This window comes from Trematomus bernacchii, unplaced genomic scaffold (genome assembly GCF_902827165.1).
Source record: "Trematomus bernacchii unplaced genomic scaffold, fTreBer1.1, whole genome shotgun sequence".
NCBI lineage: Eukaryota > Metazoa > Chordata > Actinopteri > Perciformes > Nototheniidae > Trematomus > Trematomus bernacchii.
This window is the reverse complement of record NW_022987313.1, coordinates 10,422,796-10,449,778: the sequence shown is the minus strand read 5'-3', so window position 1 is coordinate 10,449,778 and position 26,983 is coordinate 10,422,796. Positions and strand designations below refer to the sequence as shown.

Below are 26,983 nucleotides of genomic sequence, written 5' to 3'. Positions count from 1 at the left end.
CCATTTTCAGACGATTTGTAATCTGTTCTAGAAAAACGATGTGTTTTTGGATATTTGTGGAGTTAGGTGGTCCGCGAGTGTTTTTTTATTGGTTAAGTGGTCCTTGGTATGACAAAGTTTGAGAAACACTGCCCTAGGCGACCGGCTAGTTCGCCAGTGCCTAGGGCCGGCATGAGGGCCGGCCCTGCATGGATGTATAATAAGAACTGGATACAGCGTGGGAGGCGGGGCCTCGTTCATTCCTATGAGCGTGCCGGGCAGCGCGGTCCCGTGGGTTAGATCCGCGTTCATAATGCAGAGGAAAATAACTCTCAGAACAACTTTATTAGCACATTTTACAACTTGAGGACCGAATGTTTTTAATAAGGGCTATGCAAATGTTCATACTGGGTAGTTTATTTCGTTTAAAAAAAATTATCCAACGATTTACAGACGTCTCTTTCCCAATGTTAGTCAATGGGAAAAAGTATTTCCGGGCCCAGTGACTGATACGGAAGTGTAGTACCGCCGTTTGGCCACAACGAATATGGGTCATACTGGGTCAAACATACACACCTAACATTTCGTTTAATAGGCCACAACGGAGTTTCCCAACGATTTGGTTTAATAAAATAAGATGATCATGTAACCAGACAATGCTGTGTCATGTGTGTCAGATGGATGTGGTTGTAGGAGGGATATGTTGGTGTTTTTTATTAAAACAGACAACAATCTACAACCTAATTTTTTATTAAAACAATCCAATATGCACTGTTCTCCGGCTGGACAACTTTCTATCTGCAGCTGGAGCTGCTGGACCGTCTCCAAAGTGCAACGCTTTAAAGACATAATCCTAAAAAAAGATTCAATCACTTCCCTGCCATAAAGAAAAGTTTGACCAAAATCACTTCACACATTAATGGTCTCCTATTGGTGACAACATTACATATATTTTCAATACATCCTTATAAATGCTCATAATTTGGGTGATTTTTCTTTTTGGAAATATTCAATAACTCCAGGGATATATAGTGAAGTGCTACCAAAATACTTAATAAATTAATCATCTCTTTTTGGTTATACGATACAGTACAACATACAGTTTTTACAGTACTTCTCTCATTATTATGTAGAGGCTTTTACTCTGGACACAGAAATAATTTTGGCTCATTGATGTTCACATATATTTAATCTTTATAAAGTATGTTAACAATTTATATGTAATCATTATACAATATATTAATTAATCATACATTCAACAATCAGGTTAAAACAAAAAATATAAATGATAGCTCTATAAATGTTATCAGGGTGCACATGCATTTCATTGCATTACATTATGTTACTTACAAGCTTGCATATGGATGTCAGGGCTCTATTTACAAAGACGCTTAATGAAAAAGATTTGTGTGCAACTTTTATGAAGGAGATTATGGTCTTGATAGTGCACACTCTGGGTGGTTGCCCAGGTCTGCGAGGTGCACAGCAAACTCAGAGTGCCAGTCTCTTTCAAAGACCGACTTCAGCTGGAACTGCAGGGCCTTGGTCTTCCATACATGGTGAGGAGCATGCTGGGAAATCACCAGACCCACTCCAGCTGTGGTCAGATAGTAGTCCCCTGACCAATTGGAGGTGCCTGAGGAACAACAGCATTATCTGGTAAATTATTAACCAATTCACATGCAACAAATAGACTTCTTAATGCACAATAACTCACCAATATAGGCTACTTTATCAGTCACCATGTATTTATTGTGGTTGACTCTGGTGTATGGAATATCAGACTGGTTTCCCACAGGCACAATGTACAGTTTCTGAAAAAAAAAGAAGACAATTCAGAGGCTAAGATCTGGTAACTCCTAGCCTATCATTTATTTCAGGAGGAATAACTGACCAATTGGAGGCTGATATTGTGGTGAGGGCTGTCCATGGAGGCCAGAGACTGGAGGAATGGCAGCATGGCTGGGTCAGAGTCCCGCCCACAGCTGATCAGCATCCGGATCTTAACCCTCCTCTCAAATGCAGCCGTTCTGATGGCATCATCAATGATAGGCCAGTATCTGTCAAAATAAACAGTACTTTGTTAGGAAATTAATAAAAAGGTGTATCGATTGACGGAAACAGATGGTTTCTTTTGTGGGTCACCTCTGAGGCCTTTCAAATCGTCTGGTGGGGAAATACTCCATGACGGCTACGTCCATATAGTGTTGGGCCTCTGAGATGATGGACAGAATAGCCTCCAGGTCCTGAGTCCTCGAAGGAGGGCAGAAGGATGGTGGAGAGCCCTTGGGTGAAACACAAATATTGAATAATTACACCAACAAAAGCTACCAAAACATTTGATTCATAAAATCTGATCGAAGTGGTAACAGATTTTAATTCCCGAGCTGTGGGTAGACCGTTTTACACTGTCCAGTAGAACAAAGGAAACTGTATAATGAGAAAGAAAGTTTCTGAGTTTGTTAATATTTGGGAAATCATTTTGTTATTAAAACATGTTTTGAGTGAATTTTGAAGTCAAAGGCTAAGTTGAAGGACATCAATTAATTTAATTGAAATGAATGTGTCCTGTATGTGTATCACCCTATTTTGTATTGTATTTTTTCCTCATTCTTTCTTTTCCTGTCTAATTTTTAACTGCAGTTTTTCTTCTTTATTCCTTTTTCTTTTACTTATTTTCATGTTAATCAGGGATGGTTCTTATAAGTATACATTACGTGTTGAATGTTTAAAATCAACAAAAAAGAAAGAAAACCCACACACAGTCGGCTCTTTGTCCAACAGAATAACATTATCCTGTAAAAGGGAAGTGAAAGCCAAGGGGAACTCACTGTGAGGTACAGCCTGCTGGAGATATTATCACTTTTCACCAGTAGGGGGTGCTGTTTGTTGAAGGCAGTGTCATACTCTGCAGGCCAGGGCTGTGGCACAGAGCTGTGGGACTGTCCCATCTCCCAGTAGGACTTGAAGATTTTATGGAGGTCGTTTGCTAGACTGGAGCAGTTATAGACGACCACCCCCAGTTCCTTCACCTACAGACAGAAGAGAGTCATGAAGTCATGAACTAAGCATGTGTAAACAATACCTTGTGTTTCATTATAATACTGTCAGCACTGCACATCCCTCTGAATTCTGTATTGTAACTGCACTTATTTGATCCATTTTTTTTTGTATTTCTACGGGTATACCTATAATTCAACCATATTGGATGTAAATATTACTATATTTTGAATGTAGTTATAGTTTTCTTAAATTGTTTATTATCACGGTTCCAATTTTTTTTTGTTATGTATATGTATGCACCATAACACCAAGAACAATTCCTCGTATGTGTTAACCGCAATACACCTGTTTCTGATTGTAGATGTTGGTGTTACCTGTGTGAGGGCCCTCCAGTCCATGTTGGCACTTCCAATAAACACGTGTTTTCTGTCAACAATCCAGAGCTTGCTGTGGAGGACGCCCCCCGTGAGGCGCCCAAAGTTCACCCTCCTCACCTGAACTCCTACAGACAACAGAAGAGGAGACTGCGGTTAGGCTCACACAATGAGGAACAAATCACACCACAGCGAAGGTAACAGAGGGGCCTTTTCCTTACCTTTCTGTTTTAAGATCTCTAAATCTGTGGAGTTTGTTCTAACAGTGGGAACACTGGTCAGCACTCGGACAGATACGTTCCTGGAGGGCAACTCTTCCAGTGCTTTCAGGATGTCTCTTCCCTGCAGAGGACAAACTCACTGTAGTTAAGACCTTTCCCACCTACATATTTAACACAGATTTAATATGCAGGCTTGGTGTTTCTTTCTGTTTTAGTGGATAACTCACAGCTGTGTCAGAGGAAGAGTGAACGTTAATGTCTTCCCCAGTTAGAGTCCAGTAGAAAGAGGATATGTCCACTTGGGCCGTTGCCATGGAGATAAGATCTTTCCATACTTGTTCCAGAGGGATGCCAAGCGTAGCATTGGCTTTGTACTTCATGTGCTGAGGGATGCTCTCCACCAGGGCCATGCTAAGAGATAAGCAGAGACATCTGATGAAGGACTTTAATAGAAACAGAACTGGAGAAAATTATAATTCAGAGAAAGACTCGAGAGAATAATTAGGTCAATAGATGTAGATAAAGTCATAAAGAGAAACAAAATAGGTAATTTGCTACATTAAAACACAGAATACACTGTATTTAGCATTAAAAACAGACATTTAGGAGGGATCTATTTTGTAATATGACATACGATAGGTCTAGAAATTGTAATAATCATAAGTGATAAAGTCAGTGTTTAGTTAAGTTTCAAATGTCTTGCAGATAAAACTATAACATGGAAGCATATGGTGCTAAATAAAAGCAAGTATTGGAAAAGTCAACAAGCATTAATATAAAAAATAACGATACAAATATGAAAATATATAAAAATATGTACAATATATCTGAATTAAAATGAAAAAGCTGTACAGTACACATAATGTTGAATATTGAAGGTTGCGCATAAGCATCTGTTGAGTCAACTGAGTAGATGATAAACTATATAAATCTAACTTCCATGGGATTATTACCTGCACTGGTCTGTAGATAAAACACTCCCACCAGCTCCCTGAGGAAGTGTCTCATGGTCTTTGGGGGGGTTTGGTCTTTCCAGCACAGCGATGGCCAGCAGGACCCCCAAGACGGTCAGACAGCCCAGAATCACAGCTAATGCCACACAGCTGGTCGACCTCTAACAACATCACGTTGGATAGCAAATCAATAAAAATACAAATATGAGTCATATTCAAACAGAGTTCATAACTTGTGAATATTTAATGTTGTCCTACCCTTTTGTTTGGAACATAGCTGTCATGAAGGCTGCTGTACAAAGAGGTCATTTTCTTTTAGTTCTCCTCGTCTGTTCAAAGGAAGACATTAATGTCAGAGACAGAAATAAACATACTACAAATCCGACCAGTGTAATGACAGAAATATGAACTATAGGTATTAAAAGCAACAGTAACTTACACAAATCAGATGTAGTAAATGTCAGAGGCAACTTGCTTCTTCCCCTCCAGCTTCACTAAAAATGAATCTGAAGTGATGTCTGTTTTGCTGAATATACCACAGCGCAGTTCCTCTTCTCACTTTCATTTCAGGTTTTGTAACCACCAGTAACAACATACAAATAAAATCTAATGAGTGAAAAAAGTCAAGACAAATAACTTTACTGATCATATTTATTTGAAAAACCTGCAATCATTCTCTAACAAATTACACAAAACATAAATACCGGCAAGATTACAACAAAAATCATTCTGGGTAAAACGAGGAGAAACATAAATTGAATATCAAAAAATAAGTCACAAATTTGACAAACAAGAATTACATTTCAGCTCTCAAACCTGCTCTAGACTAAGATGGAGTAAAGCGAAGGAGATTTTCTATCCCATGGACAACGAATAGCAGCAACACTTTGAGCAAGTGAGGTTAAAGGACAAACATGCAACTTTAGCTTGAGTTTGTAAACAACCACTGTCCCACCCTGCTCTGTGGCACTTAAAGGTACTTCCCAATTACAATCACATGTACAATCTGGACTCTGAGGGGGGGGGGGGGGGGGGGGGGGGGAACGGACTCTTGCTGGTGCACTGGTTCACCTTCTTTACCCTGTTTACAATCATTCACAGGACAGAGGTGGTTTCCAGTTTGCAGCATTATAAAGTTAGAGGGGATAATGTGCAAAAGACACGATTGAGAGGTAATTTCTACGACGTACAAATATCTTTACTTATTTACATATAGAACACAATGTCACAAACTAATCATTAGATTTATACTTTCAGATTCAAGCCGACTTTGTCACTTAAATGCTACATTTACATTACTCCTGTCATGTGAGGACCCATCAGAAGAGGAAGAGGACTCGAGAGGAAACATCAGATCTAACCACAGAGCTCTGATATTTACTGTAGGTGTGATGGGATTAGTGTAAACACATTAAGTCGTTTTATGATTGTCTTTGGCCAAACTTCAGAGCCGACTGTGCTCTTTAGGCATGGAAAACTAAAACTAGATGGAAGCCCCCCCAACTGTGTTCAACACAAATAAAAAATCCTCTCTTATAAGGTAAAGAGGCCAGGAATGCTTGGAAACCCTGGTTTTATAGCCGTGCGAGTGTGTGGTTGCCAGGTGACTAGACTGAGTCCCTCCTACCAGCCGGACCACACATTCCTTATAATTCCCAGCTGAACAAAATAGTGTCCGTCCACTGAGGAGCGCCTGCACAGAGTCGCTACACTGGGAAATGTTCACAGAATAAATACTCGGGGAACTGGCTGGTAGCAACTGTGTGATATAACATAAATTGTCCTGGCACTAATTCTCATGTTGTCTCGGTTACAATGTCTCACAAAAGAGCTCCCTAATAAATACTTTTTACATCTGTTGATAAATCTGGTTCACAAAGAGAAAAGATGCAACAAAACATTGGAAGGAAACAAAAAGGAAAATCAAGGAGTTGAACAGGAGTACACAGTACACTACATTCTGCTGCTGTTCCTGCAGTGCTTTCTACCCGAAGAAATATCAATATTTCCTCAAAAATGTGATTTGTCACTAAACATAAACATCTTATATACTCATAGATTTCCCTGAGATGATTATGCTCAGGACGATAAATAGAAAAACTTTAAAATCAGCTATGTTTCTCATGTCATTGGCAAATAAAGAAGTCGACCTTTAAACAGAGAATCAAGTATAGCTTAGAGGCCTTGTCGAGGTGTGGATTATGAAAATATTTTGGTACTTCCTCAAATCTTCACCTCATATGTAGGCCTCGTGTACTCTAAGGGTGTTTAGGTCACTGTAAATGACACCTCTGTGTGGGTGTGTAGTGCTTATAGTGCAGTAGTGTTTGTTTGGAGGTACAGGAGGCGACACTTCTGTGTTTACACTCTCACTTCCTCCCTCTTGGTTTCATATTGCGTATAACGGTCCGACACCTGTGTGTGGGGTCACAGCAGCAGATCAGCGCTGGTGGGAACTGCGTGTTGGTCTCACACCAGATACGCCGCTCTGACATCGTCTGGTGTCACAGCGGCTCTCCTCACACTCTCGCTGGGCCGGGGGCCGCCGCCACGTCTGGAGGCAGAGTGGACCGTCCTCCAGTCCCGTGAGGCGGGGGGTCTGGAGGGCTGGACCCCGGAAGAAGAAGAGGCTGAGGCCCTGGATGCTTCAAGCTGCCCACTGGGCTCCATCACTGTGTTTATGACTAGGGGAAAAGAAAACATGTAGTTTGGAGCTGAATATTTAGCTTCACATAATCAAGTAGTAGAAGAAGTAGAAGTACAGATACTCGTGTTTAAAAATACTCGGGTAAAAGAAGAAGTACTGACCAAACTTCTTTACTCAAGTAAAGAAGTATGGGCTTCGAAAAAGTTCCCATAACTACCAACTGTTTTAAAGACTAACTGACCTCACTTTATATGAATAGAACAATAATGTCATTGTTAGATAATGAATGTTTCGATGCTGAACAACGGCAAAATGACAACGTTTTCATTGGTCCCTCTTTTTTAGAGAAGACCAGAGGCCTGTACTACGAAGCCGGATTTTCCTAACCTGGATATGTTTGAGTTAGCCAGTTGGCCCAATCCAAAACATATGCACTCTGGCTAAACTGTACTACGACGCTGGTTATCAAGTGGATCGCTCAAGCCAGCCGTGTCCTATCTAGTTAGGTGCGCGTTCACATGAAAGGGGTGGTATTTGGAGCATTCGACCAATCTCAAACATGGACAAGCGTACTGACAGCGCAGCGTCATACTTCCTGAATGAAAAGTGAACTTTAATATTAGTCAAATATGAAGAAGTTAAACTTTAAACATCCATGTCTTAAACACTTTATCCAGGATAAAAGCCACATAGCTGCACCTGCAAGGTGAATACAGCTGGTAAAAGAAAAAGTGTTTGAATGCGTACATTAACAGGTTTAAGATATCACTGCCCCGTCTAAGACACGAGTGGATCTGACTTTAATTACATTTGACTCGAGTGTTTCGTCAACTTAATGTGTTGCTTAAAATAATACTTCTGCATACAGTATGTGACACTGTGAGTGTTGCACGGCCAGATACGGCTCAAGAAGCTGACTCAGATAAGGAAATATATGATACATTATGATGTGATATGATATGAATGATAATGGGACACATTGACGTCTGCACTCACAGTGCCGCGGACTGTACTTAATGTTACTCTGATCCGGTTACTTATGTCGTGGCAGATATTTAAGTAAGCTTTCTTAACGCTAATGTTATAATAGTCAGATTGCTCTGAAGATGGGAGGGGATATTCTATTAATTTTCACGTTCACACAGTCAGTTGATTTTGGCCGGCCGTCTTTCCTGCAACGGCAGTTTTTCTGTATTTCCTCTATCCTGTAATATGACTTGATAGCTTTAAACTCCGCACACGGAGCTCTGATTGGTCAGCAGGCGGTGCTTTCACTGAGTTAATCTCTTAGCCTGCAACCTAACCTCCTCCCGAGGAGGTTAGCCGCTCAGCATAAGTTACCATGGAGATCTAGCCCGCTAAAAAGAGAACCAGCGTCGTAGGACCGGAAAGCCCGAGTTTTCCCTGAAGTCAGCCGGCTAAGCGAAAATCCGGCTTCGTAGTACAGGCCTCTGGAAGTGATGGATACACGGATCGTGTTGAAATCAATAGGCACGCAATGACTCTAAATAATAATGATCACGCCACCAAACACAGATTAAAACTAAAGTAACAAACCTGTTTTGAAAATGTAAGAAGTAGAAAGTACAGGTATTTGTGTTAAAAATGTAAGAAGTAAAAGTAAAAAGTTGTCAAAAAAATAAGTAGTGGAGTAAAGTACTGATACCAGAAAAATGTACTTAAGTACAGTAACAAAGTATTTGTACCCCGCTACTTCCCACCTCTGCACATAATTATTAAAATGATATAGTTTGTATTAATGTTGTTGACTCACCCTCAAGTTGTCGCTGAACTCTCCTGAGTTCTTTCAAGATGGATGTGATTTCCTGCAATACAAATGTCCAATTCAGCGATCCAATACGATTAGCAATAATTGGCATACATTTAATTTGAATGTTGACAAACATGAGTCCCTTACCTTGTTGGCGCTTTTGACAACAGGAACATCATTGTCAGAGTTAACCTTTGCATCAATTTCTTCCCAGATATCTACCCTGTCCTGGAACAGTAACCTGCGTGCACAAGGACAGATTCAGAAAGTGAACTTATTACTGCGTTCTTTAAGAAAGGACAAATCCTAATTTGTGTCCAATATATTATTGATCTTGTCAATTTGTCACTTATAGCTTCCCAATTCTGGAGACTAAGTATAACTAAATCCAATCAGGGAAAAATACTGAAATACACATTTTCTTCTTTGATATACTATGGGTTTCCAATTCAATAACAATTGTAAAAAAATCACCAAATTGTGGCTACATGTCTCAGGGGGTAACATTTAAACAGGAACAGTTTTATCTGCATCTAATCTGTTTAGCAGATTACATCCCAGTCCTCTCAGCCCCATATTGTCTGTTAGGCTATATCTTCGTGCTGACTGACTCAGTTACACCCCTTTAATAAGATTATTGGCTCAGTGCAGTCTGAGCACGGGAATAAAGTAACATCTTACTTAATTTTGTCAGCTAGTTGCTCAGTGTTTTCTCTGATAGCCATGGTGATCTGAGACACTGGGTTCAGCATCAGATTGTCCACAGTGACCTGGGGAAAAACAAAAACAAAACAATGATCCCCATGTTTTTACATCACAGAGGTTTGCTCAAAGTGACGCAGCACATTAGCTCTGACCTCGTCTCTGCTCCTCGCTCGCGGCCTGGAGCTCACCTCAGGGTCACTGCAGCTCTGCTCCGGTTCCCTTGGAGGGGCAGAATTTGGTGGCACTCTCTGGTAGTTTAGTCCAGCCTCAGGAATATGATGAACCAGCTGCAACACAATCTTACTTGAATTCCATCCACTTGCAGCTTAACGCACCTGTTCCCCCTGCTCCTCACACAGCTCGTACTCCAAGCGCCGCTGCTCCAGCTGCACGCTCCTCATACTGCCACCTCTCTGCCTTCTCCCCTGTGGATGCTGTCCAGGTCGCTAAGCTGGTCTCTAAGGCCAAGCCCTCCACCTGCTCTCTGGACCCCATGCCCACTGTCCTGGTAAAGGCAACACTACACACTGTTCTGCCCACCGTCGTGGACATCATTAACTCCTCCCTGTTAACTGGCATCTATCCAACATCCTTCAAAACCACCTCAGTCACCCCCATTCTGAAGAAACCCGGACTTGACCCAACTGACCTCAATAATTACCGGCCGATCTCCAACCTTCCCTTCCTTAGTAAAATCTTGGAAAGAGCAGTCGCCGACCAACTCCACCATCACAGCTCTATGAACCCTTTCAATCTGCCAACCGGACCCACCACAGCACCGAGACCGCCCTGATCAAAATCACCAATGACCTCCTCATCGCAGCTGACTCAGGCTCCATCACTACACTAATCTAATTCTCCTAGACTCCTTTGACACCATCTCCCATAACATCCTCCTCACCCGCCTGTCTGAACTCCTTGGCCTTACTGACTCCACCCTCTCCTTCTTCCACTCATACCTCTTTGACCGCACACAGTTTGTCACACACACTGGCTGCAGCTCCCCCTGTGCTTCTGTCAATCATGGAGTCCCCCAAGGCTCGGTCCCCTTCTATTTACAATATACATCCTTCCGATTGGTGATATCATCCGCAGCCATGGTCTGTTTCCACTCCTATGCTGACGACACCCAACTGTACATCAGCACAAAACCCTCTGCCCATCTCCCCCCTCGGTCGCTAATCAACTGCCTCCACGAAATTAAAACCTGGATGACCACCAACCTACTCAAATGTAACAGTAATAAAACTGAGCTCATGGTTGTGGCCCCCAAGGCACTGCTCGGGAAGGTTGGAGATCTGCTCCTCAACATCGACGGTTCCATCATCTCCCCATCCCCTCAGGTCCGCAACCTTGGCGTTGTATTGGATTCAACCCTTTCATTTCAGAACCACATCAAGTCAGTATCAAAATCAGCCTTCTTCCACCTCAGAAACATATCCAGACTCCGGCCATCACTCTCCGACTCTGTTGCAGAGAAGCTCATTCACTGTTTCATTACCTCCCGTCTGGACTATTGCAACGGACTCCTGTCAGGGGTTCCCAGCAAAACCCTGGACAGGCTCCAGTACATCCAGAACTCAGCTGCCAGGGTTCTCACACGCACCAAGCCCTGGCAGCACATCACCCCCAATCTCTTCAACCTCCACTGGCCCCCGCTCAAGTCCCGCATCACCTACAAACTCCTCCTCGTCACCTACAAGTCCCTCCATGCCCTCTCCCCTCAGTACCTCGCAGATCTCCTCCACCCATACATCCCGTCCCGCACGCTTCGATCCTCAGACTCCGGCCTGCTCTCCATTCCCCATTCACGCCTCCGCACCTTCGGGGACCGTGCCTTCAGTGTCGCTGCCCCCACCCTCTGGAACTCCCTCCCTGCTGAAATCCGTAACGCCCCTTCTCTGAACATCTTCAAATCAACCCTGAAAACTCATCTGTTCAACAAAGCATTCCAACATTAACTCACTCATCCCCCCCCCTGCAATGTAACACTTCCATTTCTGCCCCCTGTTTTATGTCTTGTCCTTACATTTTTAATTGTTAAGCGACCTTGGGTTAATGAAAGGCGCTATATAAATTAAAGTTATTATAATGTATTATACCTTAAAATATTATTTTACATAACTGTAAAATATCTAGAAAAATGTACTATATGAGAATCTGCAAGTGTAGTTTGTGATAAAGAGGAAAACAAATATATGGAATGGTCATCCTTCGTTTTGGTCACTTGATCAAATTGAGTCTTAATGCTTTATTGTGTTAGATTAAGAGGCAACAGCCTGAAGAAAGAAAAAGTGATGTACCTGTTCATGAGCGGTTACTGCGGAGACAGGCGCACTGATCTCTTCTGCTGGGTGTGTGGGGTCACCATCACCCGCCACGTCATGAATCTCTCTCGCCAAGATAGCTAGGTCTTTAGCCAGGTCTTGACTCAACCTAGCAGGCAAGGAATATGTGTTAGAAAGATGGCTGACAGAAATAAGAAGAGTCTTTTTATTTAAAATGTTTCTACTGTATCTCAAAAACGTTGATTTGTTTAGACCCTTGAATGGAAAATGCAGTAAATAAATGCTGAAGTTTGGCTATAGTCAGGCTTTCTTTAAACTTTTTAAAAACCTTACCTTGCAATCTCAGAACTGTGATTGGTCCAATTAGTATAGGCCTCTCCTTCATTGTTCTCGTCCTCAGAGTCTCTGCTGCGGGGTTTGGGACGCAGCGCGACCACGGGCTGAGGCCGAGCGTGATGACGAGGGCTGTGGGTAGCTGAGGAAGGTTGGGAGCGTTTGTGTTTAGGAGTGCTCTGGTTTGAGTCGTACTCCTCGTCTGAGGTAGAGGCGTAGTCAGAGCCTTTCTGACGTCTCCTGGAGCCTTGGGGTCGTGAATTGGTTTGAGTAACAGAGGGAGAGGATAGAGGAAGTTGGGAAAACGGGAGAGAAGGAGAGATACCATCAAAGAATATGGGAAAGAAAAACACCACCAAGCATATTAGACCAAAATCCTCCCAGAACCAGAGACAGAGAAGTTGCTGTGGAAGTGCTCATTTCTACACAGAAAATCAATCTGAAATGTCCCAGTTTTTTTTTCTCCCAGTTAAAACATTATTTACAAACTGAAATGAGTACTTCATTCCACAGAACAGCATCTGAGTACCAGCAGAGTACCACATACTTCAGTATAGAGTGCTCTGGAGAGTAAAGCATTTTGAACATGGCTAACTATATAATATTCATCAGGTCCCATAATCCTCACAGAGAACAATGTGCAGGGCACTTTTTATGCTCCCGTTTGCCCCTCGACTCCCACCTGTGTGAAGGCACCAAAATACCATGAAGACCAGCAAACTGAATTTCAAGGTCAGGAAAATACCAAACAGTCAGAGCGCTACTTGCCCTGGTCAAAACAATGTAATGTTAGTTTGATTCATTACCCGCTTTTATGAGAAAAGTATAGAACCCCGGTGTTATTTTCTGAAGGACACTCTATAAACAGAGGACTATGAATGTATCAAACCAACTCACCACTTTAGTTGATCATGAAATACTTTGAATTCAGATTGTTTTCAACGATACTAGATTTGACTAAGACAGCAGTAAGTGGTTACACCAGTCATAATATTTGAAACCCAATGAAACAGGTTCATGGGAATCTCTGTATTATACTCACTTGTGGTGCTGCCGGTATACTTGGCACTGCTTGAGCGTCCCCTTGTGAGAGGGGCCTTGTTGGGCGGGGCTTTCTGCTGCTTCTCTGCAGGCTTCAGCCCCGAAGTGGAGGCCCTCCGAGCCGAGCTGCCTCCCAACTCCGTGCTGCGGTTGGAGAATCCCGAGCGGGATGGGGCTGAAGAGGACTCCGTGTCGCTGGGAGTGTTGAACGAGCCCGTACGCTTACGAGGCATCGCCAGCATGTCCAGCCTGGAGAGTTTCTTGGTTTCCTGGGGTTGCTTAGCCGGGGCGTTGCCGGCCTCCTGGGACATCCTGTCCGTCTCCGTGCCCTCGTTGTCTGAAGCTTCTCCCAGGCGAGCCCGGCGGAGCATGGACGCTCTGGTGGGTCTCGGGGCTGTCAAGCTGTTGGCGCGACTCAAGGCCATGGACGTTCTTGTTGTCTTGGAGTCCTCTTTCTGAAGGGGCACTGTGTATTTTTTGCGTGTTTGGTAGCTGTTGGACTCCTGATCAGAGTAAGGTAAGCTCTGCGGGTCGTCACTGAGGTCTGTGGATCCGTGCTTCCCGACACTACGCCTGAGTCCAACCGGCCTCCTGAAAAACCCGGTCTGATTGTTGCTATCTGCTCCCAGAGAACGCATCTTTTCCGATGTAGTGGACTGGTAACTTGAGTCCTGACTAGCTATACTACCTGAAGACCTCTCCCTATGGAGGCCACTAGCAGAGACTTTACTTGTCAGTATATTTGACCTGGTGTTATTGCTATGTTGGCTCACAGTGCTGGAGGTATCCACATCAGACTCTGTAGACACAAAGTCCATTACAGGAGACGGGGTTTTCTCTAATTGTCCTGCTTGGAGTTTGGCCTCCAGAGCAGCCAGGACGTCCTCTGTGTCCTTGAGGTAAGAATGTGTGTCCTGATTGACGGCTCCCTGGAATGATTCAGACTCTCTCTGAAGAGACAGGATAGAGATGTTGGGTAATCTGGCATTGCTAGGCCGCTCCTTAGTGTAGCTCTCTTGTCTGATTAATGGAGAGACACTACCCTCTGACTCTGAACTCTGATTTAGGACAGGAGCCGACAAAGTGGGCTTGATTTTTCCTGAGTCCGGGCTACCTTTCGGTTTGGTTAGAGTGGCTGTTGAGAACATTTTGGTACCATTTCTTTTTTCAGTGCTTGAGTTTGAGCCCCCACGATCAGGTTGTGACTCCTCGGACCCGATGTAGAATGATGTAGACTTTGTTGAGAGCTTGTTCTCTGTTGTCTTCTCTTCTGTGTCCGACGGCTGTCTCCTCTTTTGCTCCACGATGGAACCGTCGTCTGACTTGCTGGCATCGCTCAGGCTGTCGGGCTCTACGTCGTCCTGCACCGATAACCTGTGAAGGCCCTCCTGAAACCTGGGGGTCGCCAAGCCCCTCTCCCCTACATTAAATGTCAAATGCGGGTCATAATGAACATGAATGCTGGGAGTTGGAATGTCACTCTTCTCCCCGTGCGGCACCTGGGGCAGGATGCGGCGAGCTCTTGAACCGTCGCTGTCGGCGCTGTCGTTGTGTCGGCTGAGCGTGGCATTGTTGGTGATTGATCCTCGTGCTGAAGTGAAACAGTTTGAATGCATATTAACGACACGTACCAACACGGAATCATTCATATTCATCAGGGCGTCTCATTATCATTTCAAATAGTCTGGTGTCTCGTCAGGTGGCTTACCCCCTGCTGACAGCTCCATCTGGGAGGAGATGTCAAAGAGGCCAGACGAAGGGCCAGATTCTGTGTAGCTGTCTGCCAGGCTGGCCCAGCAAGACATCCACTTAGGAGCCCCCCGCAACACTGCACCTGCTGCCTGGACCTGCACCAGATAACAGACAACTTAATCAATATAAGAAAGATAGTAGATTAAACACTTAAAAGAAAGCAGTTATTATTTATATGATTTCCTTAGAAAACAAAGTTAATATGACACACAACAGACAATTCCATACGTCATCTGTTTCATGAGTAAGATTTAGGAATGCACCGATATGACTTCTTCAGGCCTGATCTGATACCTGGACTTTGTGTGTATATCAAGTCATAATTCCAATAAAATAAAATAAAAATCGTTAAAAAAGTTAAAAGGAATTGAATTCAAGCATTAACCTTTTAATTGCAGCAACAAATTGCTCATTAAATCCCAGTATATGATATTTGGTAATTGAATAGGATGGCCCCGTTTTAACCACTAACCAATCCAGCTATTTCCAAGTCAGTATCGGCCAGATGTTAACTATTGGTGCATCCCTAAGATTATCTTGTATCTGGTTAGAAAGCAAAGAAACACCAAGAACCTGTGAAGAAAGATGAAGCACATCTAGAAATCAATGGAGAGAGATACACCAAAAACACAGAAGAAACCCCAAGAAGGCACATACAGACATTGGATTAGCGATAAAATATTGATTATTCCACTCCAACATTGATCACACCCTGAGCAGGAAGGTTTACCTCCAACAGACTCTGTCCCTGTTCTGGAGCTGGCCTCACCTCCCCACAGCTACTCTGCCTATGCTGCTCCCTGCTCTCAACTAGAACAGGACTAAACTCTGAGGAAGAATCTGCTTCAGTCTGCTTGGTTCGCTCTGGGCTCTGTAAAACACCAAACACCTGTCAGGAACAAAGCAGTGCAGGTTGATAAGTCGGACAAAGTACACGGCTCCTTCCGAGTGGAACTTTCTCCCTAGAGACAGAGGACACTGGTGAAAATGCAAAGATGATTTCCTTCAATGTGTTGTTATTATAAGCACATTCATTCAAATCAAGCGCAAAATCAACTTGCCTGGTCAATCTTAGTCCGTGCCTCCTCTAGCTCTTTATCTTGAATATCGGCTTCAATGGTGTAGGTTCCTGCGTCACTCAAACTGTCCTCCTCCTCGTGTTTGGGACCAACAGTGGGGCTCGTGACCTCCACACTCTGAGTTACCGGGGCCATCACAGGGGCCTTGAGGGCAACAGGCTGGTGGATAGGAGAGGAAGTCTGTGGCTGGCATGGAGCTTTAGATGGAGCGGGACTACTCTGCGATATGGCCACTGCCTCTGTTTTAGCTGCTGTGGGGGGACTAGATGCATTGTCCTCCCAGCTGGCAGACGACGACTGCTTTGCTTGTTTGAGAAATTCCGCATTAAATTCCTGGGCGAGTTTAGACCTCCGGCCCACACTGCTAAAGGGCCTTGCAGACACGGAGGAAGAAGAGCGGGAGGAATAGCTGGTGCTCATCCGGTCGTCTGTCTTCTCCCTGCGTAGAGAGCCAGCTCTCTGGAAGCCTGTGGAAGAAGGGCCCTTTAGAGGGACAGTGTATCGTTTGGTTGGGGTGGTGGTGGAGGCTGGAGGTGGGCCTCGTCTCTCCACTGCTGGGCTTGAGCTTTTCTTCACCTTATCCAAAGGGACCCTGAGGCATGAGGACTCAGGTGGAGATGGGTTATTGGTGAAGGACTGGGAGCGCTTCTTTCGTGGGCCTCCATCAAAGAATTCAATGACAAAGGCCTGGTGAGGCTCAGCCTTGCCAAGACTGGACAGGGACTGAGGCTCTGGTGGAGAGCGGGACAACACCTCCTCAGAGTCAGGGGAGGCGAGGCGTTGTGGTGGGGAGGCTCTCAGGGGTTGTGGGGACACATGGGACCCACTCAGAGGATCTGATTGGAGGAAATCTCTCCCATTTATTGCAGGATCTCTTGATTCAACATGAGTATCATCTTCACTGTGGTTAGCTAATGATGGAAAGACAAAAGTTAGCACATTATTTCAATTAAAGTCGGTATAGGTAAAAACACATTGTATGTGGGACTTACCCTTGGTGATCCTCAGAGGTGATGAGTCACCGTTTGTGCCATACAGTTCTTCAGCCATGGACTTTCGCCTAATCATGCTAGCATTGCTTTGGACCAGCCAATCAGCAACTTTGCTTTCTGCTGAAATCACCTCTGTGGGTGCGGTGACGTGCTCTGTGGAAGGTAACTTGTGCTGCTGGCGGAAAGAAAACTTTGTCACATGGTCCTTGATCTTCATTTTCCCTGGCGTGCATTCGTCAAATTCGATGGTGAAGGAGGCGTGGCTTTGTACCACGGGGGGCGTAGAGGGGACGATGTCAGCGGGATTTGGAGTGTCTTTGGTGGGCACCTCGTGGACCTGCGTCTCGGGTTTCTTGGCAGCTCGCTGATGTAATTCTTTTGTTGGGATCTCAAAGTAGCTGGGCTCCCGGCGGTATGATAGGATGGACTTGGTCTGACTCTCGGACAGAGAACCGTTGACCTCATATCTGGACACGTCTTTAGCAGGCTCTGTGTGGGAGCAGAAAAACAAAGAGATTGTTCTACGATAGAAAGAGTATCATGTTGGCATTACAAATAGAAACATTTGTATGTGTTTTGTTTCAATTTCCTCTTTCAGCTCACAATGAAAGTAAATCAAATTTCAGATGTACACAAAGCAACACACTGAGATGACGGGATGATAGAATGTCACAAAATCCCTGAAAGTGGGGGCCACAAAAAACAAATCCTCCAGCAGTTAGACTGAGAAAACAAATCTGCCAGTGTGTGTTTGGGTGCCAGTTAGATGTGGCCAAATATCACGTTAGGAGCTCAGCGTCCAGCGGAGGGTAGCTGAGCAGGAATAATCTGTTTCAGCCTGGGCACCATGAGGCAAACAATTACCCCTCCTCCCCCCTCCAGAGGCTTAGAGGGTCATAATCCATCACGAGGCTGACAGGCACTGCCCACTGGCCTGGCACGGTGCAGCCTGGCTAACACTCCACAACTGGCACCCAGGGACCAGCTCTGCGCTTCTCACCATCCATCTCTCACTGACCCACAAAGGGCGTTAGATAGCAGAGCCATAGAAAACATGTCATTACAAATCAGGATCTGACTGACAGATGTGGGAAGATCCAATGCAATTGTAGTACTGACTAGTATAAAATGACATTCTGCTGTAATGATACTTATGTATAAATACTATAATTAAGTCTGTTGTTTGAACACATTAGTACCATTTTAAGACACTAACCTGGAGACTCCTGTTCTGGTGATTTTCCACCTCTGTTCTTGGATTTGATGGCTGCTTCCTCATCTTCACCCCACCAGGATGGTTGGCCATAGAGAGGAGTGGGCTTGGATATGGGAGACTCTGTGGAAGCTAACACACAAACAGACACTATGAGGCCCGTGGATCAATTCAGGCAGGAGCCAAACACAGAGCTGACTTTACATATACATAGCATTGACAGGGCAATATGTTAGTTAAATGAAAAAACTATGGTGTGTCTAAATTTGGTCCTGTGACACATTGGAGCTCAGCAGGACATTAAATACGGCAGCTTTTGGGCTTCCTAAACCCCCCCCCCCCCCCATTGCCTGTACACAGAGAGAATAGTGGGGGTCCAGCTGGGATGTATACAGTATCACACAAACCACCAAAACATAATCCTTCTGGTGAAAATCGGGACACTGCTAATCCTAATCTATAAAGAAAGAAACAATATAAAACATGGCATAACAACTGCATGTAACGTGAGGCTGGTTGTAGACGGCGACACACTGGTTGCACTTTGATTGACCTTGGATACCATGCAGGTATTTTCCCATATGCCGTTTGGTAACTGGAGTTTAGCCGCTGGCTTGACAGTGTTCACACATGCCGGCGAGCCTATATGGCACTAATCAGATAATCTAGAAGCTGCTTGTTGGCCTGATACACAGGCTAAACACGCGCTCTGGATTCTGATGTGGAGGCTTCACAACTCTAAGCATCAACAGCACTTTGCCACTGTTGCCTTGGACACTCACAATAAGACATCAACACAGCGACGAGAGATGCAGAGGGGCATGTTACTAATTCCTTTCCCATTATCCAAGACTCCCCTTTTAGCTAAGGCAAGCATGAGTGGGTGTCACAACTCAAATGGACTGAGCTATGCTCAGCTTTTATGGACATTTAGAGCAAGATTTAAAAGCAGGCCAAGATTTACATAAAAAGATAAGAGTGAAGGAAATCTGACAAAATCCTTTTCAATGTTTGTCCTGAATATGTGGCTTCACAAAAAGCTTTCATTCTTATACTTTTTCAGCCCAATACTTTCATGTTAGTCACATTAGATTTAGGATTTGTCAGGATAGATAATGTTTTGGGTCATCTTAGTATGAAAACATGATAAAATGGTAAATTACTACATGTTCAATCTGTTAAAAAAAAGGGTTTAAGCATTCAGGCTGTTTAAATCATGTAGTGCTGAGGTGTACAGTATCAGGGAAGACATGAAATATCCATTTTGTGCCCCTTCAGTAAATACTAAGTAGCTTCGGGACCTGGCAGAGTGAAGTAGGCCTGAGTCACACACTGTAGTAGCGTCCTGCCCTGAAGACAGTTCAAGGATTGAACACACTCCACATCCTGCACAGCTGCAGGGGAACACAACTAAGAGCACAGAGAACAAGATAAACACGGCTCTCGCAGCACTTTATGCTGTAAGCGACTGAATTTGACAACAAAATAAATTGTAACCACCAGAATACAATATGTTATAAAGGTCTCCAGTCGAACAAGCCCAGCCAAAGCCAATCTATGTGCCTGAAGCCAACAGATATAAATACGTTCACTCTGGTGTGGCAGACTTTTCATTTATAACAGTGATGGAAATAGAAGCCGACTTATCCACATGTCTATCTGTATACACAAGTGCAGCTTTGTTTTCTGTAGCATACTATGAAATGCATTCCTTATCTTCTTGTGACTGTATATCGAGCGAGACAGAGGATGCTAGTGTGTTATCTCTGTAGACTAGCTCACAACAACACAGGGAGAGGCTGCTATCACACTGCAGGGTGAGTGCAGGGTGAGTGCAGGGCCCCTGGTAAACACGGCGCGTTCAACAAAGAGTCTGCAGTCACAGGTTTACAGGATCACTGTGGTTAGCTTTAGCTACACGAGATACAACCGCTCTCCCATCTTACTAAATGTTTTCCAAAGTTCTAAAGTTCAGAGAGTTATTTGTACTGCACTCTGGGAGTCTAATGTTGGAAAAGTCCTATTTTAAGCAACAGTTGTACTCTTCTGAGCTCACAGGGGCGATTAGGAGCAGAAAGCGCGAGAATTACAAAATCAACAGCAGCTGGAATAGGTTTTGTCCCTATGAATGAGCTTCATTCACAAAGTGCTTCGCTTGAAATAACAATTCTTCGACTGTTAAACTGTTGCCTGTACTGTAGAGCAGGATTTACTCAGTACGGCTCAGGGCAGAAGGCCATAGCAGCCACTGGTAGTACAAGCAGCAACAAACCCACCACCAGATCAATTGATATAACCTTTACACCTTTACACATTTCTAATTCTTGCTCGCGTTGAACCATCAGCACCATGGTTGCCGCCCCTCGTCAGCAGTCGGGGATGAATGACGTAGATAAGACTGCTTGTCCTTAACTCCTTACCCCAGTGCTAGTCTGGAAAGCTCTCATTCTGCCAACTCTGGGATGTCAAGATCTATTTCTCCACTGACACCAGAGGATTGCAGCCTCGCCACTCACATGGCAGCCTAATCTCACACCAGGGAAGCTGTTAATAAAAGACGCCACAGGCACCTCATCGAGTGATCTACCGTCAAAGCCCTGTAGCACATGGAGGCGCAGACACTTCGCTTCCTTGCGTGCGTGGACATGGTATTCAAATCCACTTAAGTTGGAACATTTTCCCCTCAGGCAACAATAATGTTTACCCTGCTTCTGTATCCATAAAAGCTGCCGACTTCCTGCTCATATCTGTTATAATGAGGTTTGTGTACCTGTAAGAGACTGGGCTTTTTGCTCGGCCTTGTCTTGAAGTTTGGACACAGAGCTTTTGCTCTTCTCCGAGCTCTGGAGCTGCTGTTTTTCCTTTGCCTTGGCCTGCAGGACTTTAATACTAAGCTGCAACTGGCTGGTGTACTTCTCGTGCTGCACAAAGAGACAGGAGAGGAAACAGGATGTTAGAAACCTTCTGCCAACAATCAGTACAGATGTTCCTGTCCTCAGACACACAGTGTATAAGGAAGAGTCTCCACCATGGACTCCTGCTCATATTTCTATTTGTTAACAATGAATACTACAATTTCAAATGTTGAAGTATTGGCATTTTGAACTGGTAAACATTTGTGTTAACACTTTAAAATTACAATGTTTATCTTTCTTTTCATTTGGAATTTAACTAAGTCTTTACAAACACTCCAACACCAGTTAGCCAATTTGTTTCGGACCGCAGAGCTTATCAAGGAGGCTGACGACTGTTGGCACGGGAACCTGACAAACTAAGGTCACAGACACATTACAGTCACACCTCCAATGGAAAAGCTGCATATTGTGTAATAGGTTAAGTCTATTCATTTGTAATCCTTTTCAAATAGAAAGAAAAAGACAGAATCCTTTATACTAAAAAAAAAGGGCGCTTCACTCTATCAATATCAAGGATTCATGGCAAGTAATCACTGCTAGCTCCAAAAGGGCACATGCTGTTGGTTTTACTTACTTTGAGAGCTTCCTCTGGGACCTTGTGTTGACTCCTCTCCAGGATATATACATGAGCATGTGCACGGAGAGTTAAAGAACACACACCTACCATTTTGTAAAACAATGTGAGGATATGCTAAGAATATATATGCACAGTTCGGAGTCTGACCAGTAAGATGTTTGTTGGAAAAGGGACTTGAAAGAAATACAGATCTGTTACCTAAAGTACGGTACATGAGCAGTTACTTTAATACATGTATACTGAATATAATATCATGCTTGGTTTTAACATTTAAAGAGGTCAAAAGTACTTTCTTCTACTGCTTCCAAGAAGTAGAAAAACGGATAAGAAGTACCGGCCGGTTGCAATTTAAATAATGAAATGCCAGACGGGTTAAACATTGCTCGATTCTCTTAACAACTTCCCCCCCCAGTGATATTTAAGATTCAACATTTGTGAGTTTTATGCCCTGGGGTCAAAGGGGGCAGGAGATTTTGTGTGCACAGTTGACCATAATCTAAACCCCCTGACTGAAAAACCGCAGGGGATTAACATGCCAATGTAGCGAAAGACCACAGAGGGAAAATAAAATGTAAAAAATGTGTGCCTCAAACAGCTGCCAGACATTGGCTTATTTCAGCGTGGGCTGCTAATCACCAACTGAAACTGCTCAAACTCGGGGTTACATCAAATCACACAGTTACGCAGAACATTTGTCTATAATTATAATGAATAATACAGAAAAAGGATATCATAGCCAAAACGGATGACATCAGAGAGCTTGAGCGTGATGTACGTCTGGTCTGGGATTCTTAGGTCATTCACAAATGTCTGCAAAAGAAAGACAAGAAAACATCAAGCTCAACTACCGTCTGCTGGTCACTAATGAAGTCAATGTGTTGAGTCACAGGTCATTCCTACTGGCATGCACCCAGATACTGTAAGGTGCTTTGCAATTGGCCCTTTTTTCCCCATTGAAAGGTAATCCCCGAGCACATAAAAACTCTGAAGAGATTATGCTGTTATGCAACGACTGTCTCTGCTTTTGTACGATATGCTTAATGGCCATGTGGAGATAAATAAATGCAACTGTGCTTGAATGTGTTGATCAATCGTGCTATCGTGTGCCTAAACTGACAACAGGTGAGACAGGGATTCCAGAAATATCATCAGAAGATTGGCTGAGCAAATCTTATCCTATACTGACTAGACTAAGATAACTGGAGGAAAACGCAGCAATGCTGGATTTCAGTTTCAGCTCCTTGTGCTGTTCTGCTCTGATTAGTTTGGCTGCAGTTACCCAGGCCAAAAGAAACACTCTCTGAGAACAATGAAGGGTTTCTCCCACTGCTCGACTCTGGATTTCAGAGGGATAATGGTGCAGTGAAGTGGCAACAGATCGCTGAAGGGAGAAAGGTGGGGGTTAGCGAGTGAGATAGAAAGAATGGGAGAAGAAAAAAAAAAGGGGTTCTAGGCCAGCAGGAAAAGCCAGTCTCCTGATTACCACCACCAACCGTCTGTGGCGCACACACAGAGGCAGTCTGTGCTCTGGGATATGGATGTGGACGTGATTAGGAGTCTCCTGGGGGCCCAGGGGCTGGCTCCTCTACCACAGGTATTCTGACACTAAAGATGGACTCACTCACCCCGTTCAGGCTGCCCAGGTCCTTCACCATGTGCTCGTCTGTGTTCTGGTCGTAATTGATTACAGCATGCTGTTTATCCACACTGCGGGACTGGAACGACAGTAAAGGGAAAAGGTCAATAGAGATTCAACCATTGGTAGATCAATGTTTAATCATTTGTCATTTTTCAAGCAATCTCTGTTTCTCCAACGTAAGAAGTCACCCGCAGACTAACTACATAACTAGGCATCTGAAGGGTATCAGCTTGAGTTCCTGGAAACTGTATGAGCATGTTTTCTACTTTCCATGAACTCAATTCATGAATTTATCAAGAGGGTCATTGGTAGGTTCATCGTTAAATAAAGTCAACGCTGTTCATCATTATCATTACTTCTTTATGATCCAAATGTAAGACTTGAGAGGGCATGAAAATTAACATTCAGGCAGAGTCAGACCCTGTCCATACACCACAAACAATCCTTTAAAAAGTGCTGTAGATTACACTTTTAGATGGCCCTCATCTACCAAACTCTGCCAGCGTAGCTCTGACCTGTTGCCCACAGTCCAACTGCCATTCACCAGAATGGAAATGTGCTTATTCCAACTGCCCATCAATTATGCGCAAACTGTGCACGTGACTCAGCCTGACTCATGCTCTCCTCTCTGCTCATTATGCACTCTGGGCCTCCTCGTCACAAAAATCACAAAGACTGAGATGACTACCGTGATTCAATTGTACATTTGTAGCATTGGAAAAACTCCCACACGTCTACTAACTGGGATAAACAGGGTACACAGGCTGTATATAATGTCTGTGTTTGCCTTTTCACTAAGTGGACTTCCAAATAGCTTTAGTGCTGCACTGCCTATAAAGTATGGCTTATTGTTTAACTACTGGATTATGTTAACTGTGCAACAGAACTAAGAATTCATCCAACATTCCTAATTTGGTGACCCTTAACTTCATTTTGCCCTACTAGAAAATGTGTGCACGGCCGCTAGGAAACAATAAGTATACCACACATTTGAGGAGGCTTAGGGTCTGATTACTGGTTATGGAGATAGAGACGCTGATCGGACACCAGTTGTCATGGGAAGTCCAAACATTCAAGTCGAGGCCCTCGGCTATTCTAAGTGAGAGGACTTCGACTCAATCTCTGCTTTTCAAGCCAAACAGGATTCTCATGTTACAGATATTCAACAGTTGTTTGAAAAGGAAAAATGCAATAAGCCAAGGAAAGAAAAAGATTAAAGGGTTAAAAGAAAATTTGGCTAAGACACTGACTGTGAGCCAGGTCAGGAAGGAGTGCTAAGCAACTAAATGGAGCAACAGAAAAGTCTGCATCATTTCAGACTGGGAGAAGCTGAGGTTTTTTCTTTGATCCGGCAACGCCTAAATGTGGACATGAGCAACTTCTCAATCCGACCGACATCTGTGGTCGGGAGGCTTTTTTCTGAGCATAAAGCACTTACTAAGTATAAACAACTGTTTCTGAGGCAACATTCCTCTTTCGCGGGGCTAAATGCAGAGAGTGGAGAAAATGAGAGGGAGAGTATTATACGAAACCCACAAAAGAAATTGTGTTTATAACGGACGCTGCATGGAAAAACAACACAGTGAAATGCTTTAGCAGCGTTTTAAGTCATTGTTTGAATGACCGTCAGGGGCAACTCTGTGTTGAGGCTGTGTCACATGCACACACACAAACGAAGCATGTAGGGAGCCTCCCGCTGGTCTTTCACACGGTTCTGTGACTAGCTGTCCTGTCAGACATAATTTCTGACAGGCTACAGTGAAGACCAGCTATAGTTTATATGACACTCTGCTGGTGTTTGCCATATAAACACTAACTTCTCTACAATGTCATCACCAAGGCGAACGCACACACGATACCTTTCTTAAACATACAAATTCACCCACCTGCAGTATTAGTTCGCAGTCATCCCTGCCAACGAAGATCATCTCCCGTGGCAACCGGTGGCGTGTGCCAGAGCTGCTGACCAGGAACCATGACGTCACACTCATGTTGGGGCCACGCGTCAGGACCCTCTTAGCATCCTGGGAAAAGAAAACAATACACATATTTTAAAGAAACCTGAGGACTGAAGGAGTGACATTCAGAAAGCATGATCCAAACTCAATACCTGTGTCCCTGAACAATGTCCTACTAAACAAGCTGGTGCTTTATTGTAGAGATTACTGAGGGGAAGTTACCACCTCACTTGAGTAAGACCTGCTTATCCATTGAATTCCAGTCTGGCAGTGATACTATTGAAACAATGCAATTAAATAACAACTCTGAACATATTTTGTATGTTGGTGAGTCATGTTAAAGAGAGGCAAGTCTCAATGGGACAATGAATGGTATTCAGTATGTTAACACAACTCACCCATGCAGTAAATAAAAGGACAGCAGACATTATAAACTCCTGTTGTCTGTCTCATGAAGCATGCTGGGAAACCTGTTGCAAAGTAGCGCCAGTGGGAAACGTAGCTAACTTAACAGTGGTCAGGTTTTTACTTCCTGTAACCTTGGCTGAGTAAACATTACGGCATGGGAAATATTGGCCAACACGGTATTTATATTTGATTTTACAAGCTATGTATTGTCTCGTAATGGCAGTACTATTTTCTTTCAAATTACACCGCGGATTGTTTGACGCTGTCGGTGACAGTGAGGCGGTTTAGCTAACGTTAGTAAGTCTCCGCTACACCGAAACAAGCGTTTTCCAATGATTCTTTTCAAACAACGTACCTTTAATGCCTTCTCCGTTTTACTCTTAAGTGAAGCCAGTGTTTAAAGTCGTACAGCAGAGGAAACTCGACGACCGACATGTACAGCAAGAGCACCAGGTAAGTCTGGACAGGTAAATGTCGATCACACCCTCTTCTTCCTCTGGGAATGACAACCGGGCGAAACTCTCCAACGCCTCTCCTGCCCAGAGGGTGACGTCACGTGACAAGTCCATCAAACGCTTTACCAGTTTGAGTTGAGAGGTGAGGGAGGGAAGAGCTCTCACTCTGATGGTTTCCAGGTGCAGACAAAATGTAGAAACTATGAAAATACAAAAACGTGTTCATTAGCATAGTTAAAACATTAGTATCATTATAGAATTCCATATTAGTTTTGTTTAGAACAAAAAAAAGTAATATTATTTAATTTAGTATAATTAAAACAAAAGAATAATCTATCTATATATGTTATGAATTGTTGTTTGACAATGGAACAACGTTTTTTTTAGTTGAATTGTTTTGGTCATTTGTGGTGTATGTGTTTGGACAGATTTGGAATAAGTATATTATATCCTTGACCTTTACTGAAGTTAAAAAGCAGCAAAAACCCACTATTATACATTAAAGTACTATGTTACAAGTAAGTCCTGTATTCAAAACGCTTAATTTGGTTTTTATTAAAAAAAAACAAGGCCTATCAAAAAAATAAATTAAACTGATTAATCATTATAACATTATACCGGCTGACAATTTGAATTGCAACTAATGACAACACAGCATTACTAGGCAAAAAGGTTTGCAG

General features: G+C 43.6%; 2 protein-coding genes across 7 annotated transcripts; both read right to left on the bottom strand.

The window, feature by feature from the left end:
- Window positions 1–713: 713 nt before the first annotated feature.
- LOC117479079 (5'-3' exonuclease PLD4) lies at window positions 714–5,054 on the bottom strand. Its single transcript, XM_034126097.1, has 11 exons — window positions 4,970–5,054; window positions 4,789–4,859; window positions 4,531–4,691; window positions 3,805–3,988; window positions 3,578–3,698; window positions 3,357–3,484; window positions 2,811–3,011; window positions 2,125–2,264; window positions 1,874–2,039; window positions 1,697–1,793; window positions 714–1,615 (listed from the first exon to the last, which is right to left on the bottom strand). Exons 2-11 carry the CDS (start codon window positions 4,837–4,839, stop codon window positions 1,410–1,412), a joined length of 1,455 nt encoding a protein of 484 aa, XP_033981988.1. The 5' UTR covers window positions 4,840–4,859; window positions 4,970–5,054; the 3' UTR covers window positions 714–1,409.
- A 499-nt stretch (window positions 5,055–5,553) lies between these two features.
- Window positions 5,554–26,367, bottom strand: cep170b (centrosomal protein 170B). 6 transcript variants are annotated; one of them, XM_034147126.1, is made up of 19 exons: window positions 26,204–26,367; window positions 25,369–25,506; window positions 23,469–23,558; window positions 22,575–22,653; window positions 21,841–21,899; window positions 21,122–21,272; window positions 18,355–18,483; window positions 17,139–17,627; window positions 16,129–17,057; window positions 15,798–15,956; window positions 15,024–15,162; window positions 13,317–14,906; window positions 12,275–12,521; window positions 11,957–12,089; window positions 9,806–9,940; window positions 9,630–9,718; window positions 9,096–9,189; window positions 8,952–9,003; window positions 5,554–7,214 (listed from the first exon to the last, which is right to left on the bottom strand). In XM_034147126.1, the coding sequence occupies exons 2-19, from the start codon at window positions 25,471–25,473 to the stop codon at window positions 7,000–7,002; spliced, it is 4,884 nt and encodes a 1,627-aa protein (XP_034003017.1). In that variant the 5' UTR covers window positions 25,474–25,506; window positions 26,204–26,367; the 3' UTR covers window positions 5,554–6,999. The 6 variants fall into 6 exon arrangements, with proteins under 6 accessions (XP_034003017.1, XP_034003189.1, XP_034003353.1 ...); XM_034147298.1 differs by having other exon boundaries at window positions 9,842–9,940; XM_034147462.1 differs by having other exon boundaries at window positions 12,275–12,416.
- Window positions 26,368–26,983: the final 616 nt, after the last annotated feature.

Bases quoted from the DNA above. Each gene is read 5' to 3' on its own strand.
- cep170b (XM_034147126.1), bottom strand. From the start codon at position 25,473: ATGAGTGTGACGTCATGGTTCCTGGTCAGCAGCTCTGGCACACGCCAC. The intron at 21,900-22,574 runs ATATCCTTTTTC...CTCTCCGTGCAC, and splicing joins TGTCATCCGTTTTGGCTATG to ATGCTCATGTATATATCCTG. The intron at 7,215-8,951 runs GTGAGTCAACAA...CTTTTCCCCTAG, and splicing joins AGTTCAGCGACAACTTGAGG to TCATAAACACAGTGATGGAG.
- LOC117479079 (XM_034126097.1), bottom strand. From the start codon at position 4,839: ATGACCTCTTTGTACAGCAGCCTTCATGACAGCTATGTTCCAAACAAA. The intron at 4,692-4,788 runs GTAGGACAACAT...TGATGTTGTTAG, and splicing joins GCTATGTTCCAAACAAAAGG to AGGTCGACCAGCTGTGTGGC. The intron at 3,012-3,356 runs GTAACACCAACA...TTCTGTCTGTAG, and splicing joins ACTGGAGGGCCCTCACACAG to GTGAAGGAACTGGGGGTGGT.